At 42.5% G+C, this 23,227-nt stretch overlaps 1 protein-coding gene across 5 annotated transcripts in view; it reads right to left on the bottom strand.

The window, feature by feature from the left end:
* Window positions 1-23,227, bottom strand: part of rbfox2 (RNA binding fox-1 homolog 2) — a 126,609-nt gene that overhangs the window by 82,730 nt on the left and 20,652 nt on the right. For all 5 annotated transcript variants that reach the window (XM_060918854.1, XM_060918850.1, XM_060918851.1 and 2 more), the window contains exon 2: window positions 10,903-10,953. In XM_060918854.1, coding sequence (XP_060774837.1) covers window positions 10,903-10,953 — 51 coding nt within the window. The remainder of the gene's footprint in view (window positions 1-10,902; window positions 10,954-23,227) is intronic.

Genomic DNA, 23,227 nt, shown 5'->3' with positions numbered 1-23,227 from the left:
GGCAGTGTATACATAGTTGCAACAACTCACATAAAACAAAACAAAGACTGATATTCGGTTGGTTGAGCTGCGCAGACTGCACAGGTTGCGAGCTCGAGCTTGGTTGCTATGGTTACTAACAACAAGTTTGACAGGCATATCGGGGTTGGGGTTGGTTTGCTGGCAGCTTTGTCCCCCCCCAGTTTTTTGTCCCTCCCAGTTCAAAAAACGTATCTGCGCCCCTGTGCATGACATCAATGCGAGGGACGCTTCGGGCTGTGAAGGTTCTGAATCTTCTCAATGGAAGGACGCAGAGGTTAGGGAGCTGATTTCCATTTGGGGGGATGCAGCTATTCAAGCTAGATTGGATGAGTCATACCGCAACCGGGCGGTTTTACTTCCGTAAACACTGGCCATGCTCACTGCGTGTGACGTCGTATCCTGCAATGCGCATGCGGAACACTTTTAGGTCGCTTTTCGTTCATACTGAGGATCACATACAAGTCGCATATATTTGTTAATGTGAACGACCTCACAAAAAAATCGGATTTCACAAAAAAATCGGAATTGAGCAGTAAGCCTTGCAGTGTGAACGTAGCGTAAAAGTAACTCTCAAATGGTACAAAATTGTTAGAAAAGCAAAAACGGCAAGAAATCTCTCATATATACGATACATGCCCTCACTGGCCACTTTAATAGGAACCCTAGTACCCCTGTTCATTCGTGTATAAGCAGCTTTGGGACCAAAAGGTCACTGGTTCGATGCCCTGGACCAGCAGGAATAGCTGAAGCACCCTTGAGCAAGGCACCTAACCCCTAACCGCTCCCCAGGCTGCTCTGGGTACGTTGTACATCGCACTGGATAAGAGCGTCTGCTAAACGCCTGTAATGCAACGTACTCGTCATTTTCGTGAATCAATCAACCAATCATGTGACAGCAGCGAGACAGGTCAGCCTCAGTGACCTGTTGGTACCAGATGGTCACTGTCTGAGTATTTTAAGAACACTTGAGCTGTGATTTTTTACACACAAACGTCTCAGGGAGTTTACATAGGATGGTGCGGAAAACAAAAAACATCAATTCAGAGACAGATCAGAGGAAAACATCCAGACTGGTTTGCGAAGCCAGGAAGGCTACGGTAACTCAAAACAACCGCGGTGAGCAGAAAAGCAGCTCAGAACTTACAACATGTGAAGATGAAGCCCTGTATTTGTACGATTTTATGAAATCACGCTGCTAAAACGTGATTGGGTCATTTCAGAAAAAAGTGAAGGTGGACGGGCCTTCTTATTAAAGGACATCACAAAATACATCAGAGACGGAGAACGCGAGATACTTTTCATCGACTACTAATATAACACACAGTGGTCACTATTGTTTGGTGTGATAACGAACGAACATCTTTGAAACCAAACATTAAATGTCTAAAGGATAAATTCGATTTCTTTGTCCAAATGGGATGCACATAATTCTCATCTCATTATCTCTCGCCGCTTTATCCTGTTCTACAGGGTCGCAGGCGAGCTGGAGCCTATCCCAGCTGACTACGGGCGAAAGGCGGGGTACACCCTGGACAAGTCGCCAGGTCATCACAGGGCCGACACATAGACACAGACAACCATTCACACTCACATTCACACCTACGGTCAATTTATGCCGCTTTTCCACTACCAACGCGGCTGAGTTGGGCTGAGCCGTGCCGTGCTGAGTTGGGCTGAGTGGGGCTGTTGGGGTTGCATTTCGACTACAACCGCGCTGAACCGTGCTGGCTGGAAGTGGGTGGACACATTGGGTGGAGTTAGCGAAAGTGGGTGGACGTCACGTGATGTCGTTAGGCGGCGCAAACAGTGACATCAGTGACCTTTTAAGCGGTAGTCTCACGACCCGGATAGTAAACAATAAACATGGAGGACATGGAGTCGTTAGTGTTGCTGGTCTTGGTGCTGTGGCTTGTTGTCACCGACAACGCCAACAGATACTGGCAAGAGCGTATAGATGAGGCGAGGCGCATAAGGCTTCAGAAATTCTCGTAATTCTTCTTCTTCCGGGTTTACGGTGTTTACAGATCCCAGCGTGCTCGCGGGGCGTGTGTGGGCATGTGAGGACACTCCTCCTCACCAATCAGTGCACAGGGGAGTGTCTCCTCATGGACAAACCTAGCCCCACTTGGCTCGGTTTGGCTCGCTTCAGCCCTACTCCAAAACCGTGCGAGTTTTGGGTGCCGAGTAGGGCTGAAGCGAGCCGAGTCGTGCTGCTCTGAGGTAGTCGAAACGCGAGCCGTGTCGGGCTGAAGTGAGCTGAAAAAGGGTAGTGGAAAAGGGCCATTAGAGTCACCAGTTAACCTAACCTGCATGTCTTTGGACTGTGGGGGAAACCGGAGCACCCGGAGGAAACCCACGCGGACACGGGGAGAACATGCAAACTCTGCACAGAAAGGCCCTCGCCGGCCACGGGGCTCGAACCCAGGACCTTCTTGCTGTGAGGCGACAGCGCTAACCACTACACCACCATGCTGCCGCACATAATTGTATGTTTGAGATATATATATATATATATATATATATATATATATATATATATATATATATATAAACATCATATTCACACAGAGAAGTACGTCAGCGTTTCAACAGTGTTCAAGCCCTGCCCTAATGAAGCTGACATTGTGCATGCTACTTCAAGTCAGAACAAGTGCTCCGAGAATGCTATAAAAGCCAGCACTGCTGTCAACCAATAACCTTCCGGCTGGTATTTGATACTCTCAGAAACTGAAAAGCGTGCAATTTCATCAATCACAACACTTCTGGAATGGAATGGCTCTGCCTCGAACCATGCTGCAGCTCTTTCAGACAAGTGATTTATAGACTCGGCGATTTTATTTATTTATTTTTTTGGGGGGGGGGGGGGGGGGGTTTGTTTGTCTCAGCGCAGCAGATTTACTGGAAAAGTTCTCCTCTGTGCTGTGTTATCTGTGTTTATTTCTTCTTATTAAGGAAGAGCTTTTTGAGAACATTTGTAGCTGGTAGAAACTGTAAAACAGCATGGTTAGCAGTTGCAAGTCTGTCGGAGTCTTACACAAACAGCTGGATCTGTCTTCACACACACACACACACAGTTCCTCTGAGGGAGGGTGCAGCTTTTAGCACTTTTGTCTAACAGGTGGCGCAATTACACACAAAGAAAAACTGCTTCCATCTGATATTACATTACACACACACACACCCTATTATATGGACATGAGTGCTTTACTGGGAAATGCGCCGCTCGTATTTTTCCATACATGCTACATCCAGGACACTGAGAACCAAAACCGTGACGTAAATCTCTGTGTGTCGCTCGTGAGGAAATAAATGGATTGTTTTGATAAATCTGGATACTTTGTGTTTGCGAATGTGCCGATATAATAAAAAGAAAAATCACACGCTGGCTTGAAGATATGAAGTTTATCTTCTCGTGTTGAAAAACTTGCATTTTTCATATGAAATACATCACGGATCTGAGGGTGTATTCAGACCAGGATAGTTCGATAGTTCACCTGCTTTGGTCCAAACCAAATGTTTTTTTTATTTTTTCATTTTGGTGCGGTTCGCTTTCACACTGTACATTTTAGTAAGCGGACCAAAATCTGTCAACAAAGCCACGCGCCCTGAGGTCGTTCAGCTATTGGTCAGAGACGACACGCGCACAAAGCGTTAAGTTCAAAAGTAGTCATGGAGGCTTTCCGTGCCGTTATTCTTTTTAATGTCATCAAAGCTAAGTTTTTTCCAGTTTTTACTGTTTTCACAATTGTGCGATTACTATGCTGTTGTACAAGTAATTTATCAACGACGACGACAAAGGCTAAGGCGGCTACGGAGGATAGCGCTGATGAGCGCACATCATGTTGTGACAGTTCTGGCTCTTCACGCAAGACGGAGGAGGTATGTGTCGGGATATTCGCCTTATCCATCGTAATAGATGAATTTCTTTTTTGCGTCGCTAGTACCGCCACTTTTTGAAAGAATGTCCCTGATTTTAATGTAGGTCTGACGGAGTTTCTTCACTTTTAGCCGACATTGTTCTGGGGAGCGCGTGAACCCCTTCTCCTTCATTTTCTCACTGAATACAGCAAACACGTCGGCATTTTTGTGTGTTCTCTCCAAAAGCTCAGATATGTGGACATCTGCCCATATATCCACAAGGGTACGCGTTTCTTCCTCGGCCCACGTTTGCCCCCTACTCATTTTTTGTACTCTGTAGTCTAGCCTACCACTGGTCTGAATGACTGAACGACTGCTGTAAGGTTCCCTTGACAACCGAAACAGTGTTTGCACTTTGCGGTGGAGTGTCAAGACTCTGTTTCCCATAATGCTCGACAAACGACGGAAGCTCCCGAGGTACAAAAAAGCAAAACTGTCGGATTAGGTCCGGTCTGCTTTCACACCTCCAAAAGATCCGCACCAGGGTTCCTTTGGTACGGACCGAGTCCGACCTTGCAGCTCGGTCTCGGTCCGCTTGTTTGGTCCGGACCAGAGTTCGGTGGTTTGTATTCAGACCAACCCAAAAGGTCCGGACCAAGGGAAATTTGGTTCGGACCAAACAACGTAGGTGTGAATACGCCCTGAGTGACATATTTAAATAATATTAGCTGGCGCTGAGTGGTATAGAGGTTTTCGACCTGACGTCATAGGGTCACGTGATACTGTTTACGCCGCCATTTTGGAGGTCAAACAAAGCCACGCTTATCAGCAAACAACGCTTGTAATATCCATCTTCATCGCTTATTTTTATCGTAGAATGCCTGATACGTGTTGTGCAGTTAGCTGCCACAACAGAAGAGGGGATAAACCTGGATTAACGTTCCATAGGTTCCCGGCCGATCGACAGTGTCGCGAAAAGTGGATCGCGGCGATCAGGCGAGAGAATTGGCAGCCCACCGAATACACGCGTTTGTGTGGCGAACATTTTGTCTCAGGTAACTTTTCCAAAAGTTTAAAGATATCGTATGCGAGATAAATGACAAATTATACATGTAGCCTAGCACCTAGCCTACACGTAAGCCCTGTTAGGCGGTGTTCAGGCTACCTGGCACCGAGCCCCACTAGTCAGGCTACGATGGTTTTATCTTTATACATCCATGGTTTTAGGCGGCACGGTGGTGTAGTGGTTAGCGCTGTCGCCTCACAGCAAGAAGGTCCTGGGTTCGAGCCCCGGGGCCGGCGAGGGCCTTTCTGTGTGGAGTTTGCATGTTCTCCCCGTGTCCGCGTGGGTTTCCTCCGGGTGCTCCGGTTTCCCCCACAGTCCAAAGACATGCAGGTTAGGTTAACTGGTGACTCTAAATTGAGCGTAGGTGTGAATGTGAGTGTGAATGGTTGTCTGTGTCTATGTGTCAGCCCTGTGATGACCTGGCGACTTGTCCAGGGTGTACCCCGCCTTTCGCCCGTAGTCAGCTGGGATAGGCTCCAGCTTGCTTGCGACCCTGTAGAAGGATAAAGCGGCTAGAGATAATGAGATGAGATGAGATCCATGGTTTTATATACGCGAGACGGGGACCGCTCGGCCTCATCAGTGGGGCTACCTGGCACCGGGCTTCTTGCTAGTGTTTGGGCGGCTTACGTGTAGTCTAGGTTTAATGTACACGATGCCCTCAGGCGAGGCAGAGCCATGTTGTTGGGTGGGTTGTACTTTTTAGATGTGAATATGCAATGGACAAGACTAGAATTCGATACTAGACATTAATTATTATGCATTTTTCTATATGATTAATGTAACTCTTTCTCAACCTGGACACTTTTTCTAACTGCAATGAATTTACTTTTATTTGGTATCACGTTGAAGTAGACTGTTATGGAATTTTTTTGCCACAAAATGTTCTTGGAAATCTTTGCATATGTTGTCATGGCAACCATTCACGATGTCAAGGTCCGGAAGGTCCGGCAAATCACCGACACTACACCGTTGCAGTGGCATAAACAGGTGATTGGGTAACGAGTATGGGTCACGTATATCTGCCTCTGTCAATTTTTCGCGATTACTTTTACCATCGAGATGCTGTACGGTACACGACAATGTAATGTCGCTCGATAACCCACATGTTGGGCTAGCGGGAGTCGCCATTGTTGTGACCGCCAAAATGGCGCCATCTACTTGTCGACATGGCAACGGTCACGTGGGTCGAAAACCTCTATATCAGATATATTCCATTCAGCTAGCACGATACTGAATGAGTTGAAGACGAGTAGCTGAATGGAATATATCTGATGTGCCATGAAAAAAAAGCCAGCCAATATCATCATCATCATACACTTCATATCAGCATTCTCAAAGGCCGACACTAGCTTACCTGCGACTCGATGTTGTTAGCACAGCAGTGCAATCACCTTCCAGCCGGTGTAGTGTTAGCGCAGTCAAGCTGAATAATATTATTATCCCCCCCCCCCCCGTTTAATTTACTTAATTACTTTTAAAATCAACATGGACAACTACACACAATGGAGCGACCCGACAGCCAAAATTCTCTCAAACTCTTCCGTTTTTAACGAAGCAAACCCGGCAGCCATGCTTGTTTACAAATTGCCACAGTTGCTCGCTAGCGCGGAAGTTTTACGTCTCCGACGTGTGACGTCATGTTGTCTTGACAACCATGCAATATCCTCATCCATATTCAACACTCATTCTCAATTCAAGTCAATTTGTATAGCGCTTTTAACAATAAACATTGTCGCAAAGCAGCTTTACAGAATTTGAACGACTTAAAACATGAGCTAATTTTATCCCTAATCTATCCCCAATGAGCAAGCCTGTGGCGACGGTGGCAAGGAGAAACTCCCTCAGACGACATGAGGAAGAAACCTCGAGAGGAACCAGACTCAAAAGGGAACCCATCCTCATTTGGGCAACAGCAGACAGCATGACTATAACATTAACAGTTTTAACATGAAGACAGTTTCGTTGCTGATGTAACTAGTGACGTAATACACGTAGGATAAGTGATATGCTAAGAATATCGCATGCTATCGAACCAAATGAACGAAACCCGCTAGAAGGGAACGGAACACGTTTTTACTCTATGGAGAAAAAAAAAAAAGTCCTGTATGTATAACAATTACCGATATTTCACTCCGATGACGTCACTCGCAGTGTCTCCCCGCTGACTGGATACGCGTTGTCAAAATGGTGAATATTTCAAAATTAAAATTCTTTCGAATAACTTGCGCATTTTTTTGTGTGGATGTGTTCATATAAAGAATATTACATGGTGGTGCAAAGATACGAAGTTTATCTTCGAGTGAGCAAAGCACAAGGGTGAAAATATTTTCAACAGGAGAAGATAAACTTGATATGTTCAAGCCAACATGTGATTTTCTTTTTATTTCAGAAACACATTCACAAACAAAAAGGACCCACATTTATCAAAGCAATTCATCGATTTCCTTGCGAGTGATTTTTTTTTTTTTTGGTCCTGGACGTAGCTCGTATGAAAAATGCGAGTGGTATACTGCCCAGTTAAAAAAACAAAAACAAAACACAGTATATACACATTTTATACACATATTTTACACACACACAGTACTAGTCAAAAGTTTGGACACCCCTCCTCTACACATTCATAGGGTTTTCTGTATTCTGACCATTATTTTCTACATTGTAAAACAAAACTGAAGACGACAAAACTATGAAATAAAATATGGAACATGTATGGAATTATGTGGCGAACAAAAGTGTTTAAAAAATACCCCAAAACGTTCCAGATTCATCAAAGTAGCCACCATTGACGCTTTGCACACTATTAGCATTATCTCAACCAGCTTCATGAGGTCGTCACCTGGAATGCTTTTCAACTAACAGTTCTGCCTCGTCAAAAGTTAATTAGCGGACGAGTTTATTGCCTTCTTAAGGGAGAACTGAAGTCATTTTTAAACTTGCTTTATTTCTTAATTAACGTGTTATTCGATTACGTTTTCGGTTTTATTAACTTTATATCGTGACTCGTATTGGCATCTAATTGCAAGTAAATATTATACTTATCGGCCTATTCGGTTTTCAGCCACGTTAGGGCTGTGCGATGTCCCCTTAATTGGCATCGACGATATTTACAGTGCAAACATCGTGATGGACGATCATATCGTGGGTGGGGGGGGGGATTTTAATACCACATTATTAAATATATTATTATTATTATTATTAAAAGTATTAGATACTCATCCGAGGCTTTGGCACGTAAAGAAAAAAAAGCGCTAGATGATGTGGAATATTTGGCCTTGATAACGGATATGTGGTCCAGCTGCAACATGATGCCCTATATGTCAGCTACCGTACATTATGTGGACCGAGAGTGGGCAATGCAGTCCAAATGCCTGCAGACGAGTTTCATGCCAGAGACACATTCAGCGGACAATTTAGAAGACGCATTGCGCGAGACACTTGCCGAATGGAAAATAGAGGAGAAAAAGATCGCCTGTATAACAACGGGGCGAATATTGTCACAGCCATCAGGCAATTGAAATGGCCGTGGTTAAGTTGTTTTGGGCACAATTTGAACCTGGCCATAACCAACTCGCTTGCGCAACAGAGGGCCAGTACAGACCGAGCGTTTGGAGTTTGCCGAGCAGTCAACACTGCGTTTGCGCACAGCTGGCTTCGGAGAAATGAGCTGCGCAAAGCGCAGGTGGAAATGAACCTCCCCGAGCACTCACTGATCACGGTCAGATATTAATCTGCTCTAACAATGAAAGACTAGTATTCAAATTATGAGAAGAAACTACACTTAAGCTATTACTCATTGTTTATTTACACCATATCAATTGAAGATGCGTTTCGGCCTTTAGTGCGCACTTGAACGCGCTAATTTTTCCAATTTATTAGTGTTTGAATTATTGCACCAGCTTTTAAAATCATGATTTAATATTGTTTTTTTTTTTTTTACTGTCTTTACATTTGTCAGAATCACCTTCATTCTTCCATTTGGTTTGACATTATGGCTTAGAGTGGACCATTTTGAGTCTGAAAGTAGGCTATTTACCAGATTAAAGTTATTTGACTTCTGCCGAAGTCTGCGCTTCACTGCCGTTTGATAAGGTGCAATATTTCCCGACTGAAGTCGTTAATAGTGGCTATTTGTTTGAACAACATGACAAATTTTACATTAAAAGTATATTGTAGGCTAAAAAAATGAAGTCAAAATGTATTATTAGTAGCATACTGTATTTGTGTAACCACATGTTATGTTCACTAGCACGTCCCTGCACCATAGCCTACGTGAACAAGCGGTAATAGGATATTACTTTATAATGATTTATATAATTATGTATTTATATATAATTATATATGTTATATAATATATTTATATTTTAAACAAAACTAACTAACTAAACTAACAAAAAACTAACTTTTTAGGTTAAATAGGCCCAGATGATACCGTATATGCATATTTATGACAGGACGGGGCGTGGTATCACGATGGTGGCTCTCCATCGTGATGGATGACCACCATCGTCGATGGACGATGGCATCGTCTATCGGCACAGCCCTAAGCCACGTTGAATTTAGTTTGTTTGGACCGCGGCAGGCGTTGCTTATCCACGCGATCTTCAAGAGACTTCGAAATGTGAAGCGTCAGCCAGGTGTTGGTGCCGCCATTTTGAAAACGATTTTCCAAACGAAATATTGCACACACAAAAAAAAAAAAAAAAAAAAAAAAAAAAAGAGTTTAAATGACTATTACTACCTACTTTTTTCAAATTTTCCTGATTGCTCTCAAAACAAACAAAACTTCCGGCTTGATTACGTCAGCATTCGAAAGAGAAAGAGGGCGCGCGCGTCTTTTGACAACGTTGGCAGATGTTGGTCGCTTTCCATGTCTGAAATCGCTCCTTACTCACTATATAGGGCACTATATAGTGAGGACGCCATTTTGTAGTGCTGTCCAAAACCTTAGTGAGAATTATTTATACCCTATATAGCGCACTCAAAGTATCCCACAATGCATCACGAAAAGAAGTGTACAACGATGGTCACTAACCAAAGCGATATATCCCATTATGCATTGCGTTCGCGCTGAAAGAAATCAAATTAAAAGTCTCAAACTTGATTGAATAAAAGCCAGCGGCAAAGAAGAAAGTATTCAGCCTTGATTTAAAAGAACTGAAAGCTGCAGGTACTTTGTATTGATTAGTGTCGGAAATACGCTCAGTAGAATACGGATTTATCACAAAAATACATGCATGTGTTTATTATTTTGAAAACCCACCAGCCGACTGATCTGGCACGTTTTAATTGTGCGACAGTAATGACGCAAATACCAGCGCGACGGAGTAGTTTCCGAAAGCGTTTTTTTTATTTTATTTGACCAATGAGCTCACTATATAGTCCTCTATGTAGTAATTCCCTATATAGGGAGTCGTGAACAAGTGAGCGATTTCGGACACAGGGTTGTTCACGTTGATTTCCGCTGTACGTTTTACTTCCGTCCTACGATGTCTCGCACGGGTCTCGACGAATCTCGTTTACGGCCGTTGCTTTGACATATGGACTGATGTATTACATAGTATATTTCAAAACGCTCATAACTTGCTACAGCAGCGACAAAATAGCGATCAAAAATGCATTCCTATATTTAATAAAGTGAGAAATTGAATTTTGATTTAAAAAAAAATTTGCCTTCAGTTCTCCTTTAATGTGTTTGACATCAAACAGTAAATAATAAAAATGGAGTAATTCTCCCTATTCAACACAACTATAGTAATCCATACTGCATTATACCAAGAAGCGCTCAACTAAGTAAAGAAAAACGACATCCAAGATTACTTTAAGACACGGAGAAGTGTCTTAATTAATAAAAATAAAGAAAAGCCATTGAACGAGTGTGTGTGAACAAACTTTTGACTGGTACTGTGTCCACAGGGCTCTCATGTTCAGCGTAATGACTTAAGGACATGACTTACCTGACTGGTTGAGGGGTATGCATGGAAGCCCATGTTGAGTGGATCATTGTTCTAGAAGTAAAAAAAGAAAAAGAAAAGAATGCATGAAAAAAAAAAACCACTTAGCATAGTACAAGTTGAGTAAAGCTGCTAACTTTTGCTTTAATGAGAGCTGAGAGGGATTTCTCGAGCCTCTCAGTCTGACAGAAGTCAGATGAATTCGGTAGTTGTATAACCGCTGAAAGCTCCACACAATGCAAGAGATCACAAAAAACTCCGTTATGCACTTTTCTAAACTTTTAAACGTCACCCGTTTTGGAGAGAGAGACAATATGCGCGTTATTATGGAGGGGACAAACTCAATTTCATGCATTTATGCAAGGAGTGGAATTAGAGAGTGCATTTGGTTGTGTAATTACTGCTTTCTGTTCAATGACTCATTAGATCCTTTCCAAAAAAAATTATGGCAATTGTTCCAAAACAATATCGAGCGCTCAAAGCCTGAGAAAGTAATCAGTTATTCCAGAGGAAAAAGCACGAGTCATCTTAGAGACACACACACACAGAGAAAAAGACAACACACACACACACCTTCTTTCTTTCCTTAAACATGATCAAGTCCGAACACCACGCACATTGCTTCTTCTCTCATTAATGGGTCTGAACGAGACCCTCACCACCACACACACTCCTCTGTGTGTCAGGGCGGGTGTCAGAGCAGGAAGCTCCCCCCATTTCAGAGCTTAATCATCAGGAAGTCTTTCAGCTGAATCACTGAGCTGCCACAGCTCCAAAACACCGAATCACGCACATGATTCATGAACAGCTACAAACTACACAGTGATCAATACGCAGCTACTATAGAAATGCTATCCAACACCGGGCGTGTCGATATAAACATGCGAATTGTCATCAGAATCAAGAATTAGATATTCCCCCCATACGGTATTTCAGCTACAGTGAGCTTTTTCTGCAGTGTTGATTTGTGTGACGTGCGCAAGCTCCCAACCTCAAGAGATCGGGCACGCAGCCATGAGAGCGCGGCTTCTTTCCAAAAAACCCATTTCGCACAAGTTCAGAGAACACGTCGTTAAAGAGCTGCTACTTTAAAACAGCTCTCTCGGCTTTGAAATAGCCTGAAAGACAAAATGTCTTCAGAAACTGGACCCCTTACGATCGGGGCTTATAAAGACTCAAAACACACACGCAGGTCACACTGGTGCAGTTCAGAAGCTCTTGGGGGGGGGGTGTGTGGGGCTCTACAGGCCTTACGTGGTTAATTGTTCAATAATGGGCTCTAATCAGATTATTACTGCCCTCGACTCGAAACTGTAGAAGCTTTGCTGCATTCCCTCACTCCAGTGGAGCTATTATTTGCGCATTAAAACAAGACAATTCTATAAAGGGAACCAGAGTGATCCAAAGAGGGCACGAGTCAGAAACATGAAGGGTCACACAAAAATAGATTGCATGGTTCAGCTACAGAAAACTGGGGGGGAAAAGAGTACAGTTGTAATAAATGATGTAACGACGAGGGCACTTGGTAGAGTGCATACCTCAGCCAAGCCACATATCATCAAAATCTCTTGAACCTGGGATAATACTACAGCTGTACACCAAATTTCATCCAAATCTGTTCACTACTTTGAGTTATATTGGATGGATGGATGGATCCGTGTACATATCTGGACCGTGGAGCCGCATACATATCCGGATTTACATCAAAATCTAATCAATTATTCCTTGGCCTATGGTCCACTTTTCCACCAAATTTCATCCAAATCCATTCAATACTTTGAGTTACATTGGGAAAAGAGGGGAAAAAAAATCCTGGATCTGCATACATATTTGAATCATGGATCTACATACATATCCGGATTTACATCAAAATCTAATCAATTATTCCTTGGCCTATGGTCCACCTTTCCACCAAATTTCATCAAAATTCATTCACTACTTTTTGAGTTACATTGGGAAAAGAGAAAAAAAAAGTCCTGGATCTGCATACATATTTGAACCGTGGATCCACATACATACCCGGATTTACATCAAAATCTAACCAATCAGTTATTCCTTGGCTCATGGCTAACCTTTCCACCAAATTTCATCCAAATCCGTTCACTACTTTCTGAGTTACATTTGGAAAAGAGGGGGAAAAAAAGTCCTGGATCTGCATATATTTGAACCATGGATCCACATACATATCTGGATTTACATCAAAATCTAATCAATTATTCCTTGGCCTATGGTCCACCTTTCCACCAAATTTCATCAAAATCCATTCACTACTTTTTGAGTTACATTGGGAAAAGAGAAAAAAAAGTCCTGGATCTGCATACATATTTGAACCGTGGATCCACATACATACTCGGATTTACATCAAAATCTAATCAATCAATTATTCCTTGGCTCATGGCTAACCTTTCCACCAAATTTCATCCAAATCCGTTCACTACTTTGAGTTACATTTGGAAAAGAGGGGGAAAAAAAAAGTCCTGGATCTGCATACATATTTGAACCATGGATCCACATACATATCTGGGATTTACATCAAAATTTAACCAATTGTTCCTTGGCCCATGACTCACCTTTCCACCAAGTTTCATCCAAATCCGTTTGCTACTTTTTGAGTTACACTGGGAACAAACAAACAGAGGCGAAAACAACCTCCTGCAACAAACTTGTACTTGGCAGAGGTAATGATGTACTTCTCAAATTGCATCACAGTAACTGATGTGTCATTACTCTCAGTAACAAGTAGCTAAGGCTAAAAAAGCTGTCAAAATTTAAAATCGATAAGAAAGGTAAAGGTACAGTGTTCCGAAACATTCTGTCCAGTTGAACGGTGATGTTTGGTAATTTCATGTACAGTGATGTTAAAACACACTGACGAGCTCTGCTGCTGTGCAAAGGCAAACTGCAGTGTCTGCACAATCACTGAATTGAGATAAATGGCAGTTTGCCTTGGTTTGGCATGGTAAATCTGGGATGACTGCAAATTTCAAACACTCAGCCACAGAACTTTCACATAAAATAGAACAGAGATGGCACCTAAACGTCATACTAGGCTTGTAGTACTCAAGTCTGACTCGTGCCCTAATTTTAAGAACTTGCAACTTGAGTTGGACTCAAGCGCTGATGACTTGGACTTGTGCATTAACTGCATTCGGACTTGTAAATTGGAGACAAGGACTCAGATTTTTTCTTTATTTTTTGTAACATGCCATAATTTGGCATAAAGATCTTCATATCTACATTAAATTTTATACTAATTTTGTGCAAAAGAATGCACATTCACCTGTTCATACGTCATGTTCAGGAACAAATGACCATTAATGGCGCTAAAATGCCTGGAGAGAACGCCCCTAGGTTTGTCCGCTTTGCTTATACAGACTTCTCGTGCAGTGGGGGGAAAAAAAAAATGCACTGCTATGCGTTCAATATGTAGAAGAACTATCGAGGAGACGACGGGGACAACCTCAAACTTCAATCGTCATTTGGCAAGACTCCACCCAAAGAAGGAAGTGACACGCTATTAGGGCTGGGTTCAAAAGATCGATCCATGATCCGATATCGATTCACATTCAAAAAATACGAGATCAATTAAAAAAACGTGTGGATCGATCTCTTCCAGGTGGCTATAGGCACTATTTTCTCGACCGCGCAAGGACCGCTATAAAAAGCGGGTGCCGGCAAATGAAACCGAAACTTAAGAACGCGAGATGGCTGAAGCTGCACAGCTAAAATCACCGCCTGGCCTGAAAGCTGATGTATGGCATTACTTTGGATTCAAAAGTTACGAGGACAGAGACGAAGTCGACAGAACAAAAGCAGTGTGCAAACTGTGCCACATAGAGGTAAAATATAGTGGCAATACAACCAGTCTCCGCAACCACTTATCCAGGCACCACGCCGACACCGTTTCAGCTAAACCTGCGGCGAATCAAACTGCACTGGAGAAGGCATTTGGTGTTAAATTACATGCACAAACACACATGGGGCTGTTCCTGTCAATAGGGACAGTTTTTACTTTAAAGTGACAATCCAACAATATCTAAGTAAATCGATATCGAATCGGATCGTGACCTTATGAATCGGAATCGAATTGATCCAGGAAATCTGGATTGATTCCCAGACCTACACGCTATGTTCATTGCTCTGTTGATAGCGGGGCTTGCTTGCTGAGCGATGAACTAGCTAGTGTTAACCCTCTCTCATGTTATTTGCCCTGTTGATAGTGGGCGGGGCTTGCTGAACGATGAACAAGCTTTTTATCTGTTGCCAATTAACAAAAACAGGGCAGTCGAGCAGTAACATTCGTCCAACACAGTAGCAGAGATGGTTTCATATAAAGGCAGCAACAGCCACCGTCAAATGGTGTGGTTGGAGTCTTGTTCTCGGACTCGAAATTTTCTTGGACTTGACCACTGGGGATTCTAGGTTTAGGGACTCTTCTACAACACCAAACTCAATTTCACAAAATATGCAGATCCTGCAGTCTCCCTTTGCACAGCAGTCTCGCTCTCTGCAATCGGCGTGATTGCGGTCATGATCTGCATCTCAAACCGGAAACTCTCCCTGACCTTACTGCCTCCACCATCTATGTCGGTATTGGACCAACGTTGATGCACTGCATTAACTTCTGAGGACATGCACAAGCAAGGCATCAAACGACCACTGGAAACACGTGGCGGCCATCTTGCAGCAAGTATAAATCAGCCTTTCTGCCAATGCCTACAAGTCATTAAAGAACAACTTGATGCACTTGAAGTTGTGTGTAATGTTGTGGAACGTCCATGAAACAAGTCAGTTTCTGTTACCACTTACGGTATGATCATCTTCTGGCTGCTCTTTCGTCTCCATTGCTCCCTGTTCTCCACACCCTTCTCTACCACACCTGCCACTTTCATGTCCTTTCTCACCACATCCATGTATCTCCTCTTTGGCCTTCCTCGTTTTCGTGTGCCTGGCAGCTCCATCCTCAACATTCTCCTTCCAACATGCTCTGCATCTCTTCTCAGGATGTGCCCGTACCATCTCCGTCTCATCTCTCTTAGCTTAATTCCCAAGTTCTCCACGTGTGCTGTCCCTCTCATGTGCTCGTTCCTTATCCTGTCCAACCTCGTCACTCCCATCGCAAACCTGAACATCCTCAACTCTGCCACCTCCAACTTTGCCTCCTGTCTCTTCGTTAAGGGTACGGTCTCCAATCCATACCTCACAGCTGGTCTCACTATGGTCTTATACATCTTACCTTTCACTTTTGCTGGGACTTTCCTATCACAAATGACTCCCGAAATCCTTCTCCAACTGCTCCACCCTGCCTGCACTCTCTTTCTCACCTCACTATCGCAGCCCCCATTTTCCTGCACAGTTGACCCCAGGTACTTGAATTCACCAACTTTCTTTACGTCTACTTCTTGCATCTTCACTACACTTGTCCCCATTCTCATTTCTGTTATCACTTATGGTATACGCAGGGGTGATAGCGTTCCGGCGCCGCGCCGGATTTCCAGCGTACCGTGGCTGGGGAAAAAAAAAAAAAAAATCTAGTTCGCCCATTGTCCTGTGTCATTCTGAGATGCGCAGATAGACAGTAAAGGGAATTCCGAATTCCCTTTACTGTCTATCTGCGCATCTCAGAATGACACAGGACAATGGGCGAACTAGATTTTTTTTTCCCCCCAGCCACGGTACGCCGGAAATCCGGCACGGCGCCGGAACGCTATCACCCCTGTATACGATTGTTTGTTTATAGTTGCTATACCGTTCTGTTAGCACTTACGGTATAGCAAGTATAAACAAACAATTGTTCCCTCTTGAAGGTAATAAGAAATGTAGTTGGTCATGGCACAGAGAAACCAGAAAGTCGAAAGTTGTGAAGACTTTCCAATGGTGGAAAACTAAATGGAAGCGTTTTCCTCCCGACTGTTTCAAAGCACTGACACTGGAGACTCCTTCCAAAATTTTGTTTATGCAGCACGTCCATCATTCAAGTGTCGGTTTCTAACCATGGAAACGATAACGTATAGCACGGAGTGTGAAAGCTGCATTTATAGAGCATTAATCAACCCCTTCTAACCAATCAAATTTAAGAATTCAACAGTCCTGTGGTATCAAGGTCCATGAAAACATAACAAATCTGTCCTGTGCCGAGTTACAAAGCTCCGGCTGACATTCACGCTTAATATTTATTCATTTATTTCATTTCAGATCATCACCCAAGTGGCACTTCATGTCTGTAGTTCTCAAAAGGGACAAAAACTTCACCGTTTACCCTAAAACACATTGTAAGCGTTTATAACTATAAAAGGAAAATTGACAAATTTTCCATTTAGGCTGTCAGAAATAGGGGGACAAGAGGAGTCCATTTCTGTCCCCCGAGGTACCGTACAATCTACACTAATTTATCCCCTATGGCTCATTACTGGACCTCAAGGTAACTATGCATAGCTTTTTAGGGCCAAAAAGGTACATATACATTCCCAATCAGTATATAAAGGGTATAAATAAAGTACCCTAGAGGGTGCTGCCCCGGTGAAAAGCCATCATACCCCTAAAGATGCATGAATGTACTTTATTTTCAGAGAGTATACCTCAGAAGTAGTTGATTGAGTGAGACAGTGCTGGTATTTGTATGTTTCAGTGGAGCAAGTAATGGAAGCTTACAGTGACCAACATGCACGCTTGCTTTAAATCGCATTATTTGAGGATTTAACAAAGTGGATAAATAACTTTTTTAAAAAGTCGTTTAGTACAGCTCTGTCAATAATAGCCAGCGATTTTGCCACCTATAAAGGCTCCATCACCGGCTACTCACAGTGGTCTTTTCAAAAAACTACAATTTTCCTTGTATTTTTGTGCAACATGCTTTGTAGTCTTGGCTGGCTTAGACATGTATGCACACAATTTAGAAGAGGATAACTGTTATAGGCTAATTTGACCCCAAGGAATAACGTGGGAAGTGTGCCAAAATCGCTATCCGGGGCGAACAGGCCGAAAATTACCAATCCAAGATGGCTGCCGGTATTATGGTATTATTACTGTGTTACTCTTCATGTTCCTGACCCGGGTTTATGTGAGACACAAACAGTAATATGTTAAAAGTTGTATTGTTGGCTGTTAAACATTTAGGCTCTCAAGATATTTCTGCCTAGCCTGGGCCCGCCCATCCTAAGTGTGACGCAACACGAGGGCCTGTTGCGAGCTTAGCCTGGCAAGGCAAGCTATCTACAGCTCTTCCAAGCTCCCAAAATATCGGGAGCTAATCAACTTTGAGCATCTCCAACGGCCCTGGGTAGAGGCGTGTTCAAGGCACTGACGTAGTAGAACTGCGACCGGAAGCCATAGATTGTTTACAGAATCTATGCCGGAAGCGCTTCATTCACTAGAAACATTACGAACATGGAGCAAGTTCTCATTGAAAACGGAGCAAAGAGCAGCCCTGGAGGTATTTATTGAAAGGAAGAACGTTTTCGCCTTGCTCCCGACCGGCTTCGGTAAGAGTTTAATCTACCAGTTAGCCCCGTCGCGTCACATACGTCAGAGGAAAGAGTGATGTGATTGGTTTAAGCTTCGTCACAGCCTTTTCTGGCTTCGACCAGTAGCAAACTGAGGCATTTCAGGGAGGCGGGTCAACCACGCACTTTGGGAAACGGTTGGGCTTAATATCTTTGCCAGACCAAATGCTCGCAGAGCTTTAAAGTCGCGTTAGCCAGACTAATTTCTGCCTACTGAAGTAATAATTTTTGTATTTTTCATTTTAACATTCCATTGAGCATAATGGTATGACTGAAAATACAATTTCTTTCTATTAATTAAATGCTTGCTTTCTTATACTTTCCTAAATTATGTGCATAGGTCTCCCAATTCCATGATTTCATGTTTGACGTAGGGTTATTGTTTTTCCTCATGTTTTCTGTGAAACTGCAATTTTAGCGAATTTTTGGTCTTTTTATTTTTATAGCTTGTTCCCTTTTCCTTCAATCATGAAAATGAAGGTCACTAATGGATTCCCCATACCCAAAAACCCATAAAATGAAGTATTGCACAGACTTCTGTGGTGAGTGGTTCAAAACTTGATATTTTCAATATGGCTACCGGCAGCCATCTTAGACTGCTAATTTTCGGCCTGTTCGCCCAGGATAGCAATTTTGGCATGCATCCCAGTTCTTCCTTGGGTTCAAATTAGCCTATAACAGTTGAGTTATCCTCTCTGAAAATTGTGTGTATACATATTTAACCCAGATCCTCTACTGTTTTTATTCACTGGGAAAAGCGATTTTTTTTTTTTTTTAAAGAATCGCATTGTTGTCAGTGGCCGTTAATTGTAAAACGATTGTTACGGTGTCAGTACTGCGTATGCGTTATTGAGCCGAGTAAGATTTATATTACGTCACATGCATTTTGCAGATGCTTTTATCCAGAGTGAAGTATAACATAGTAGATGCCTGTTGGACCAGGGAATTGAACCGGCAACCTTTTGGTCCCAAAGCTGCTTCTCTAACCGTTAAGCTATGGACCCTTTTCACGTGACGTCACGACAAACGCAGCCGCCATTTTGGACATGTACTACCAGTAGTTTACCACAGCCAACATTGAGGAACGGCAGCAAAGAAAGTTTTTACTTTCAGCAAGACTTCCATCATGCCACTATATTGTTGTGCACCTGGATGTAGTAACCATCAACAAACAAGGCAAGGGTTATCATTTTATCGGATCCCGACGGAGAAGATGGATAGCGGCCATTAACAGGAAAGATTGGCAGCCCTTGGCATACCAACGCTTGTGTAGTGACCACTTTGTTGGAGGTAAGACGAATAAAATTAGCCAGAAAAGGCATTACATTGCTGTTAACATTCTGTGGCGGCGAGTGTGTAACCAAATAGGTTAAAATAACCCATTGTAACCTCTTTGTTCTGTAGTAGCTATTGTTGACTAGCTAATGTCAACAACACAGTAGCTAGTATGTTACTGTAGCAATGTTTACGTTCAGTCATTTGGATGACTGTTAAAACCTTTCAGTCTCAAGTTTTTCTTTTACTGTATTTACTAGTTTACTGTAATTATGATCCGGCAGCTATTTACACCGGATCCAGTGTAAATAGCTGCCGGAGCCAACGTCCGAGGTTCCGGAGCGCGCTCCGGCTTGCTCCCCCTCAAATTAAGCAGCGCGCTCCGGCTTGCTCCCGGAGTGCTCCGGCCGAGGTTCCGAAGCGCGCTCCGGCTTGCTCCCCCTCAAATTAAGCAGCGCGCTCCGGCTTGCTCCCCCTCAAATTAAGCAGCGCGCTCCGGCTTGCTCCGGAGCAAGCCAGAGCGCGCTGCTTAATTTGAGGGGGAGCAAGCCGGAGCGCGCTCCGGAACCTCAGCCGGGGCACTCCTGGAGCAAGCCGGAGCGCGCTCCGGAACCTCGGACGTTGGCGTGTATGTGTATGGCGATGGGTTTTTAACGACATAGGTATACAGATCATGTGGGCCGAAGTCAGGTAAAGACGAGGGCTTCGTGTACTTCCGTACGTCAGTGAACAATCCTGGTGGAAGCAGGTAAACGTCGTTCTCTAAGCCTGCTAACCTCAATTTTTGCAAAAACCTCTCCCTCTGTTCGCCCTGTAAATGCCCTACATCGCTGGATAGTGAAGGTGTTTTCTGCATCTCGCTCCTTTTTCTTTTATGTTTTTCGTTTGTCGCCTTCCTCGCATTCAAACTGATTCGAGCTGAAGTCCACTACATGTCCAAAATGGCGGTCGCGTTTACGAAGGTCACGTGACTGAAAAGGGTCTATAGCTTCCCCTATCGACACTTCATAAAAGTTGATTGCCAGATCTTTGCCATCATTAATGAAATACAAAGTTAATAGACAAATAAAAAGTGCGGGGTGTATTAGCTTTTGTTTAGATTAACAGAATTACAATTGAATCGAACCTTCAGTAACATTTCTGCATGAAGCCTTTTGTATAAATGCATAAATCATTTACATTGACTCAAGTTCCTCATTTAAAATGTTTTGTCTCTGGTTCTGATAGTTAAATATTTCGAATGTTACTAAATTTTTACAATTTTTTTTTCCTAATTTACTAAATATTTCAATTTTACAAGATCTCCATTTTCTTTATTGTTGTAGTAAAGCTTGAAACAGCTCTTCTTTAGGTTGCCGTTTTCCGACTGAAGCCCTTTCAGGATTCTGAAGATGGTCTCAACCTTCACAATACTTGAATATTCAAGAACTTTCTACATACATTATAACTTGACCCATAAAACTTGAAATTGGCATGAAACCATCAGAGAAGCTTTACTTTCATTTATTTCATTTTTTTTCCTCACATATTGCCCACCTAAATCATGAGATCAAGAACATTTTTTTTTTTTTATTTACACCAAGATGCAAAATGTTGCATCCTGGATCACTCAGAATACACGATTTTACATCTACATTTAAAAAAATTTTTTTGGAGGAGGCTCTCTGGACCCCCCTGCCTTTTTTCCGCATTGCGGTGGCGGTGTGTGCTTACACTTTGGGTCTCTGCCTGCTACTCTTTTCCAAATGCCCCCCTTACTCCAAAACAGATTGACAGTGCTGTTAGTATGGTTTGGAAATAGAACAAGAACAATATATTATGAAACGCGTCACGATATATTGGGATTCTCACAAATTACCAGCAAAACAGTCGTGTTAGATGGAGAAAAAAAAATCAGTTATAAATAATACACTTGTTTAATAGCAAACAAATCTATAAAATATTTACCATATACAAAATTATCCTATCCACATTCACTGGATATGAGCAATCGCGTGCTCTGATTGGCTACTCTACTACTAGGCTATCAGCTCATATACCGTGAGTAGAGAAAAACAAAATGGCAGAGTGTTCTTGCTGAACCAAACAATGACGAAATAAAATACTCTACTCGAAAACAAAAACCCCCAAAAAGCACACAAAAAAGGCAACAAAATTTAGAATGAAAAGATTCTTACCATCAAATACTATCTTTTTTTTATTTTTCAAGAATTATCATTGTATTTTTCACAAATTGCTACTGTCATTTCGCCGCCTCGTTTACATTCCAAGCGGAAATGATTTTGTCGGATGTTTCATATAAACTTATCAAATTTGCAAAGAATGAAAATAAAAATATTCTGTTTCTCAAAATACAGTGAATGTGGATTCAACCCATCAGCTCATATACGGCTCGATTTCATGGAATAACTTGAATAATTTTCTTCGCGGTCCGGTTTCCATCAAATCCTGCGCTCTGATTGGCTGGCGAGCGGGTCCGTATTCGATACGGACCCCAGTTACGGACCTCTGGTGACTCGCTCGTTCACAGCAAAAACAAACATAGTAGCATTTTTGTCAACATTTATCTTTTTTTATAAGATTTATTTATAAAATTATCAAAAATCTTATACATTTTTGCAAACATTTCTCAGGAGAGTAGCATTAATTTTACAGCATGGATAGCGATAATGACAGTGTTCACAGCGAAAGCAAGTTTTACTACCCTGAGGAAGAAGAAATAAAAGAAAACATTTCAGGAGAAAGCTAAAAACCTGTAACTGTTGCTAACACCGAGCAAAAACATGGCTGAATCCTGAATGACTCAGTTTTGTATAAATAGGGGACTACATAGGCAGCAAAATGTAGTTTTTTCCTGCCATGTAAGTGCACTTGTATACCGAGGAGGAAGCCATTTGCATTACAGCCGTGAATGAGGATTCAAAATAGCATTAATTTTACAGCATGGATAGTGATCATGACAGTGTTCACAGCGAAAGCGAGTTTTACTACCCTGAGGAAGAAGAAATAACAGAAAACATTTCAGGAGAAAGCGAAAAACCTTTAACTTGCTAACGCCGAGCAAAAGCATGGCTGAATGACTCAATTTTGTATAAATAGAGGACTACATAGGCGGCAAAATGTAGGGGTTTTTTTCCTGCCATAGAAGTGCACTTGTATACCGAGGAGGAAGCAATTTGCATTACAGCCGTGAATGAGGATTCAAAATGGCGGCTCGGCTCGGTTTTCCCTTTTGTGCGCTCTCGTTTTCTGTTAGAATTTGGTAAAGAAAAAAATAAATATATTATTTACCAGCTTAAGGTCGGTCCGTATGGTGAAATACCGTGACCTCGGCCTTGAATACTGGCCTCGGCCCAGAGGGCCTCGCTCAGTACTTTTCAAGACCTCGGTCACGGTATTTCACGATACGGACCTCCCAGCTGGTAAATAACGTATATATTTAACATTCCAAAAGAAAATATTTTGAAAATCTTTCCCTTTTTTTTAAACAGATGACAGAGCACCTTTAAAAATTCTTTAAAAAAAAAAACAACCAAAAAAAAAAGATTTTT

The sequence above is a fragment of the Neoarius graeffei genome, chromosome 4 (genome assembly GCF_027579695.1).
Source record: "Neoarius graeffei isolate fNeoGra1 chromosome 4, fNeoGra1.pri, whole genome shotgun sequence".
NCBI classification, from domain to species: domain Eukaryota; kingdom Metazoa; phylum Chordata; class Actinopteri; order Siluriformes; family Ariidae; genus Neoarius; species Neoarius graeffei.
The sequence above is the reverse complement of the archived record's forward strand: the minus strand, read 5'-3'. Positions and strand labels throughout refer to the sequence as shown.